Consider the following 9,454-nt stretch of genomic DNA (forward strand, 5'->3'; position numbering starts at 1 on the left):
GGGGTTCTGAAAGAAAGGTGGGACCCACTCTACATTTTAAGAGACAGACCAACTATTTCCCAGCAAAACTATTCCATTACCTGCACCAATTAATTAGTAGAAAATGCACATTTTAAAAGTGCGTTATTTTATCAATGCTAGGAGACAAGTTAAATTTTGCAATTCATGAGTTCGATCAAGGATTCACTTATTGTCAGGATCAGAATCAGTTTATTTCGTTCAAACCATACAACATGGTACATAAGGAACATAAAGTATAAATCATGTCTAGGTACCTATTATATAAATATATACATAAATATTGTACAATAACAGAATATATGTATTCAATGCAAAGAGAAAACAACAGGAGGAACTTGACTTATGGTCAACGTAAAAGCTGTGAAAAATATCAAAAGGTCAATTTTCATTCTTTTTTAAAAAATGAAATCCATTTATATTTTGAAAAAAAAAAGCAAATTGAAATCCATAAAAAAAAATTATATTTTGATTATAATTTTTTTTATATAAGTATAAAATAAAATCAAATTACTTTTAGAAGCAAAAATCTAAAATGCTTTATAAATTTGTCTTGAATTGTATTTGAAGCCAATCGCAAAAATCGTGTATAAGAGAGGTAAAAAAGAAACTTCTTTTAAAGGTATTTTATATCAAAGAATAAAATTCAGTTTGCATAAAAAATTCTGTATATCATCTAAATGTACTGGAATTTTGACTTATATACCTATTACGTCAAAGACACACATACACCAAATGATTTTAGTGTCATTCCATAGTACTGAATCGATGTTCGATCCATAAAGATCGTTGTTTTTTTCCTATCTCAGTTTTCTTGATTGATCTTCAATACAATGAGCTTCATCTAGAAGAGAACTGATAGACTTTATCAGGAATTTTAAAAAGAAATATTGATATCTCGTGTTAATCTCCGTCTTAAATGTGATATACAGTGTACGTTGGATATTGATTGTAAAAGGCAACAAAGAAATTAAAAGGCACTTGAAAAGGATCAGTCAATATTAGGTCTGATAATACAAATTTTTGTAGGGCACTTGGTTGTGAGTTTTCCCCCTCTTGTATCGACTTAAATCAATAGCAGGTTTTCTTCCTCGAAGCATGGTCCACAAATATATGTAATCGCATAAGCTGGGGCTAATGTTTAACTCTCAAATAATCGCAAACATATCCTTAACAAATATCCATTGCACGTCACTTTTGAGGCCCCTTAAAGGACCGAGACAAATAAAAATCCTTGAAATTGCATCTTCATTCCAACTTCCACTTCTTTTTCCAACAAATACTTGAATATTGAGTTATTTGATTTTGCCTATGGTGAAAACAACAACCTATGCCCAAATACTGTTTTACAAAATTAAACAAACCTTAAAAAGTTCCCCTCACAGATATCAGAGAGGTAATATTGATTTGAAGGACGGAAGGTCCATTTTCAACATTTCCGATATTACCTCACTTATAATGACAAGTACCCCGAAAGGTGCGAGGAGCTCTTCACTTTCTATATTTCTTCAAATCGACTGCTAGTTTCATCATGGCGTCTGCTTCAGTCATGGATAAGCAAGTTTCGCACATGCTACAGATTCCCTCCGTGAAAACGTCAGGATCTTCCAAGACGTCACATAATACAGGGTCTTCCAAACACGTGCAATCTTCACCAACCGGGTCCCCTTCATTGAAGCAAAAAATGACTAAAGCTGCAGCGAATAGTATGGCAGTGAAGCCTATTCCAATTTTATCAATTTCGTCGTTTTATGAGTTATCGGCTTATATGCCGAACGGAAAAATGGATCATTTCGAAAAGTACCATGGAAAAGTATCTCTAGTTGTTAATATGGCTACTTGTGATAAAAATACCAAACAAGAACTTCTACAGGTAAACATTTTATTATTGTAAACTACATGATACCATTTTTTTCAGATTAAGTGCTTGAATGATAAATTCATAGAAAAAATTGTTTGACTGAAAATGTGTTGCTTGAGATCTACTCGTAAATATAACTCTTCTAACAATTCGATCCCCCTAAATTTCACAGATAACAATAATTCTTTATTTTTCAGCTGAATGACTTTGCCACAACATATGGATCTAAAGGTCTTGTCGTTATGGCTTTTCCCTGCAATCAGTTCGGTAAATTGGAACCTTTAGATAACGATGAAATTCCTTTGTTTTTACACAACGTGCGACCTGGGTTAAAGTTTGAGCCAAAATTTACAATTTATTCTAAAGTTGATATTAATGGAAGTCACGCACATCCAGTGTTCGAATATCTTAAGGTAAAACAGCCATTACCACAGGATGACGATGGTCTAATCGCGCGAGAATTAAGCGAGATCAGCTGGCAACCCCTGTGTAGGAGTGATGTCAGTTGGAATTATGAGAAATTTTTAGTGTCACATGATGGACAACCCATTAAAAGATACAATCATAAGACTACAGCGGAAATAATTAAGAGAGATCTCGAATCGGCCTTGAGACGCATTCCAAAAGCCACAAGAGAGGCCCTTCAACAACACCACTGAAAATTATAAATTTTATTAATATTGTTAATTATATATTTTTTTTTGTACAAAAAATTTTTTTTAAAATTTCTTGGGATATGGAACTCCAAAGCCAAGGAATTTTTTTGTACACACCAAAGTTTTCAGCAATTTCTAGCATTACGTAGATTGACATTACGTTTGCATTTATAAATTCATAATTTTAAGAATGGAAATGTTAGAATTATCTATCCTACGAAAAAGTCTTTTTAAAATTGATAACAATTAGAAGAATGGAATGCCAACAATGTTAATCTATAAAATGTAATTAAAGCGAAAACGTTGAGAGAAGAAAACGATTTTTAGCTGTCTCCTGGCAGCGAATGATTTAACTTTAAGTAGGCACTAACAAGATCCTTAGACCTGTCAGCGGCCCTCTCATAAATATAGATCAAAGATATCGAAAAAAGTCTTAAAAAACTGGCTTACATAAATGAAGAATTATGGGGAAAGAAATGATTTTGTAATTTAGACGTTTAATAAAATAAAAGAGTCTCTGTAAGAGAGATTAATAAGAGAAAACGCTTCATCTGTTAAGTACCTGTTTCATAAAATCGGAAAGAAAGAGAAGGAGACAAAGAGGAGAGAGAGAGAGAGAGAGAGAGAGAGAGAGAGAGAGAGAGAGAGAGAGAGAGAGAGAGCTATAATTATGGTTCAAAGACATTGTTGACAGTTTGAGTGGAGTAATGTATTTAAACAATATGCGTAACGTTCATTCATTCATTCAAATAAGTATTGAAGCATTTGTTTCTCAATTTTTAATCTGAAATATAAAGATTATTATCTCACTACTTCTACCTCTTAAAACAACAAAAGTGTCCCTGTAATTTTACTTCTCAGGGATTTTGTGCTCTAAGTCAATACATGATCGTTAATTAGCAAGATAGATTCAATATATCAACTTTGTTCTTTGCCAAACATTTTAGGTCATTTTTTTAAGTGCAGATGTGTCAATAAAATTGTTAAGTATTTTACTTTCCATACAAGACATAACTTTGATTAATAGAATATTCAGAATATGTTATTATTTCATGTTGTTGAATTCTGTACAGTTAATATTACTGTTTGTTTTTAAATGTATGTGACTATACATGTCCAATAAACATAAATAAACACATTAAACAAATTGCAATACTGACATATTTATCAGATAAACAACTGAGGAATGCAAATATTTATTATAATCCCTTTATCAATAAATGCCCCAATACGGGTGATCTATATAGATTGGATCTTTGACTCTTATCGCTTTTATTTATTATGAAAATCATAAGGACCACACAGTACGAAAGCCTATTAGGATCAGAGTACGGGGGAAAATTAAAACGTGTCATAACGTCATTAATCAAGCCTTTCTTGAAGGCATTATCAGAAATACGATATACATACATGTATGTACTAAATAACGTGTCAGAAAAAAAATTATAGTGAAAAAACGACAGTGTCATAAATTAAGAGAGCCAAAACTTTTAATTATGATCCCAATAAAGATCTTTAGATAGCTAAATCAGTTGTCAATAGCGTACTGTCATTCCAATGAAAAATGTAGTTGAGACAAAAATATAATGTAATATTGAGCATTGAATATTATAATGCTACATTGTATTTAATACAATCATAATTTCATAAAAACTTGAACCTACTTTATGTAAGCAAAGTTCATTAAATCACTATTTTCTTAATTGACTTGATATTCTATATGAAGAAAAGAAATAAGAAAACAATTATTTAGAAAAGTCATATTTTTACTTCTAACTACACGAAGTGGTATTTTTCAAGAGATGTTATTCATATATTCAGTGATGTTTAATCTTTAACAATCAATTTGATCAAACAATTGCTCTTATATATATTTTTTCAGTTGTTTGAAACTTATATTGCTGACAGATATATGCGTAAGGTGAAAAAGGTTGTATGGGGATACTATGTATTTCTAATTACCAGTTACTAATAATATCACTTGATATGTTGGCCCATTTTTGACAAATTTTAAGATAATCAAATGTATCGATTCGATATATGTTACAATTAACATAACATTATTGTGAAAATTAAATATGTCCATTATCATCATTTACTCAGATTGTAAATAACGAGGATACTACATGGTAATTCAGTCGATGTTAATATATTATAGACATGGTGTTCCACAAAATTAAAATAAGTAGTATAAACTTTAAAAACAATTTCAAAATCAAATATTTATTGTCTGAATTAAATTTTTCTTAAAGGGTAATACTTGTATCTTTCTTATTTGATGTATTCATGATTAACTTAGCATTTCCTTCGCATGTTTTCTGTCGATTGCTTATGTTCAACCTGGGATCTTTTGAAATCAAAAGAATCCATTGTTGATATGTATTGCAAAAATTGTTAAGGTATAACAATATCTTAATCAGTGACTCATATAGGATTTCTGTTTTCATAAGAAGTAACTTGGAACATCAATCTAAAGAGGAAGTTACTAAGATATATGGTGACGATCAATAAAGAATTGCCTTTATCATAAGAAAGTAAGGGATATTGTCATTTCATATCTGAAATAAAAGTTTTATAATATCCCATACATCTAATACTTTATTCTAGAGAAAACTATAATACAAAAATGTTTTAAAATTCGAAAAAGAACATTTGCAGATATTTTTGAATTAAAAAACCCATATATAACAAAAAGCCTACAAGTATCTACAACTTTTGACAGAAAAATGAAGAAGATACTATCTTTAAATGTGGAGAGTTTAGGAAACTTATGATGTACTTTCGTAATTTTCTCTGGAGTAGAAAATTCAAGATATTAAAAGGAAAAACAAAACAAGGGATTTGAGCAATGCAAAGGGGAAAGGAAATTAAAAAACAACTTAATAATTCGTGTGAAAACAAATGACCTTTTGAACCTCATCACTCATGTTATTGCCCACCTTACGAGAAAAAACGATGTGAGGCAGAAGAAATCAGCAAAATATAAAAGCAAGTATTACTGAACACTCGTAAGGCACTTTAAGGAGACATTCTGTTGAATTCTTTTTTGTTGTTTCGCACTTCAAATCTGATTAAAATCCTTTTAAAATAGACACACTTAAATGGATTTAGATAATGATTATTGCAAGTTTATGTGATTCTCATTGTTATTTCAGTTTAAAAAAACACTCATTTTTTCTGTAATTAGTCCAGTTCTTTACCAAAATAGTAGATATGCATATGGAATGCACCATTAATATTTTAATGGAATTATGTCTTGTTATTTTTGATTATCTGCAATTTACATTTTACATCGTCCAGTCATGTGAGCTGAAGATGTCATTACTGTAATGTCGTGTCGTCTGAATCATTTTACTAATCACTGCCTTGTCAAAGGTCCTGTCACACTTTAACATCAAGAAGCTAAGTTTCAGATTTAGGATTTTATTTTCAAAGTAATGATAGTCATTGTCATGATTATAAATAGCATAACAAATTTTAAAATACGTGATTTTTTTTCAAGGAAATGTTTTTTACGAAACATGGTTGAATTCTAGATTTTGTTGCTAAGTATATTTGTCGTGATGCAAACTCAAGTGGAAAAGAAATATCACAATTTTACAAGTAAAAAACATTTCTCTACATCAAAGCTATTATAAAGCTATGTTTCAGACAACTCCTCGGTAATTAGTAATATTTATCATGAAGTAATTAGCCTTTTAACGAGCTTGCTCCGGCTGTGGTTTGCACAAGTAATGAGAAATTCGAACACGTAGAATAAAAAGTATATAGAAAACTAAATGCTGATTATTGAATAATCAAACCATATATTAAGACGTTCTTTGAATGTTCGAATCGCAGTGTTCATTTGAGGTAAGTAAGATTCTTTTCTTCTTCACAAACCGGCTCACTTCTTCATATTTCTGATTATTTAAATAACAATTTAGAAACTTTTTAACAATAATTAAAACATTTCTCAGGCATTGAGAAAAAAGTTGTATTTCGTCTCTAAAAAATCATAAAATATATTCAAATAAGAAATTAAAAAAAAAAATAATGTTCGAAGCTATTCATCCTTATTCAATGTAATAATAAGTCTAAAATAAATTAAAATCATAATACTTGAAACTGAACGGAAACAAAAGATTGAAATGAATTGATATTTTTAAAATACATTTTATTATATTGCTTGAAATACGAATAAAAAAAAAACTTGGAATAAAAAGTCAAAATCACGCTTTTATTTCTTTATAAAGAAAAGAAAACTCACAAATGAATCGAAATAAATAGGAAGAAGAGTAAAAGAACTAGATTTTATTTTTTGCAAAAAATGACATGAAAAGATACGAATATGAATATATTTAAAACAAAGAGGATATTTTTTCTTAAATTGATTGTAGACATTTAATTTAATATATCAGTTTAATGAATATATTTCTTGTTGAACTAAATTTAAAAAATGAAAATTTTACTTAATAAAAAAAACCTTGAAGAAATACTTGTTGTTTCTTCTTTTCTTTCTTTCACAGTGACTATTTTTGAAAATAATTATTTTTAGAAATTGTCAGTTTTTATTCAGCCAACTTTCAAAATTACTAAAATAAAAACATTCACTAAAATCATATCTATTCCTTTGGAAAGATTACGTTAAATGTTTAAATTCTACATATGTAGAATTAAATCTTCAATATTTTGGATATGTCTTGACCAACAATTTTTAAGGACAATTAAAGTGCACAAGTATTAATGATTCATTTCTTCTATATTTGTACAAGGACTGTCCAATTGAAGATAAATATACAATCAAGATGAACTCAGGTTAAATAGCATCATCCAATTTTAAATGACAAGCCCTCATTTTAAATGAATATTTTAAACTTTAATATCAGAAGCTTGAAAGTAAAAAAAGATTACCGTACATAAAGTTTTTGTTTTCAGAAGATGAAATTGCCAATAGTGTAGGAGTTATATTAAATTAAAAAAAAATCATTATAATTTTAGCATCTTTTATAAAACCACAGCATCATGCAATGTACAGAAAAAAGTTAAGTTGATCATTCTTTAAAAGAAATTTAATGTGTCCCACCTATTGAATTTTTTATAATTTCTCTTGAAAAAATGAGAAAGGATTACAAAATAGTGATTAATCATTTATATAACATAAAAAGTAACTCTAGTTTACTGTCACGAAGAATAAACATAAAAATTTCTAAGCTTCCATCTTTTTGATAAAGCAGTGATTCATTATTACCGTGAAAATAACAATGATGCAGTAGTCATTTATATAATTTTCCACCTCAGCCCCACAAAACCTTTCTTTGATTTTAAGGTATGTTAAGATAATTAATGAATATTAGATTACGCTCCATAATTACTCTACTTAAAACAAAGATTAAGATATGTTTAATTATGACAGGACATAAACTATACATAATTATGTCATGATGCCACTATAATTTTAGAGTTTATTTTTAAAGACATAAATGAACTCGATTTATGTAGATTTCTTTAAAAAAGTGGTATATATAACTGCAGATTTAGACACTTCGGAAAGAAAAAAAAAGTTTATCAGAGACAGTGACATTTGACTTTGTGTATTATCTCTGGATACTCTTCACAAAGATTCGTTATTTTCTTTATGTTGTAGACATTTCCACAATGAAGTTTATATTAGCAACGGGTATACTTTTGTCCATCGTTCTGTGTATAATGTCTGCAAAACCAGCCAAATCACCGGCCACGGAAGGGGATTTATGTTTAAATAAGTGTGATTCTACGAAATCCCATTGTTATAATGACTGTAAATTTCCGATTGCTAAAAATAGAAACTTGTTCTTCGAGTGTCTTCGGGACTGCAAAAAGGTTCAACGTTCTTGTACATTGGAGTGCATAGACGAAGGAGGTGTGCAAATAAAAACAAACAAGAGCAAGAATGGTGGTGGTGTAAAACGTAGAAATAAGCTCAAAGGTGCAAAAAAGCACAGGCAAAATAAGGGCACTAAAAAACCAGAAGTAGGTGGCGAGGAACCGGAAGGTAGCAGTGAGCCATGGTGGATGGGAGAAAATGGAGGCCTGGGTTGGCTTTTTGAGCTGCTGGAATTTTGATGGTTGTCTTAATCTTTGTTCATTTCTGCTGTGAGATATATGTTTTTGTATGCACATTTAACAACATTATCACCGTAATGTGAACGTTTGTCCTTCTCCGCATGCGTTATATTTAAACAGTTACACTTCGGACTTGGTGTTAACTTCTATTTTTCTGATGAGCATTTCACATTAAAATCTTAATATAAAAAATACACACTTTTCTTTCTTTATCCTACCATGGAATTTTAAATGAAAAATCAATCATGAAAAAAATCCGATTTATTTTCTTTATTTTAATTTTATAAACAGCTTAACTCAGCAATTGTGTAAGTTGCACCAAGTCTCTGGTATACATGTAAATAACAACATATATCTATCTGTTTGGACATGCCGTTTTCTATATATTTCAATATAGCACCACACAGACTCTATAAACAATGTTCCTTGATATGCAAAATTGCGAATACTTTAAAAATAAGTACAAATTATCTTGCTAACTAGCAATTAGTTATGTTTGACTAGGAATCATGCAAGATAAGTTAAAATGTTGTTTGACGTCCGAGCATACACTATATGCTTGGCTAATTAGTGAAATATTTTTTATGACAGAACCTGTCATGTTTAATTTAAGTGATTCAGTTTTATCTTAAAATGTTTTAATATTAACACAAATTTTCACATTTATCATTCAAAAAGCACAGGCAAGGAAACATACACTTTCATCTAAAACATAAAATTATTTGCAAACTTTGTTTGGCAAAGTAATGGCTAAATGGCAATACAATGCAGACCTTTGAAAAAATTTTGGATATCAATCCATATTGAATTTTTTTTAACCGTGACTTAATTTTTT

The 9,454-nt window shown here is 29.5% G+C and overlaps 1 protein-coding gene across 1 annotated transcript; it reads left to right on the forward strand.

The window, feature by feature from the left end:
• The first annotated feature begins 925 nt into the window (after positions 1–925).
• Positions 926–2,552, forward strand: LOC134247958 (glutathione peroxidase 2-like). Its single transcript, XM_062730351.1, has 2 exons — positions 926–1,891; positions 2,077–2,552. The coding sequence occupies exons 1-2, from the start codon at positions 1,550–1,552 to the stop codon at positions 2,536–2,538; spliced, it is 804 nt and encodes a 267-aa protein (XP_062586335.1). The 5' UTR covers positions 926–1,549; the 3' UTR covers positions 2,539–2,552.
• The last annotated feature ends 6,902 nt before the right edge of the window (positions 2,553–9,454 follow it).

Source organism: Saccostrea cucullata, unplaced genomic scaffold (genome assembly GCF_032062105.1).
Source record: "Saccostrea cucullata isolate Sc308-1 unplaced genomic scaffold, CSIRO_AGI_Scuc_v1 ctg448, whole genome shotgun sequence".
Taxonomy (NCBI): domain Eukaryota; kingdom Metazoa; phylum Mollusca; class Bivalvia; order Ostreida; family Ostreidae; genus Saccostrea; species Saccostrea cuccullata.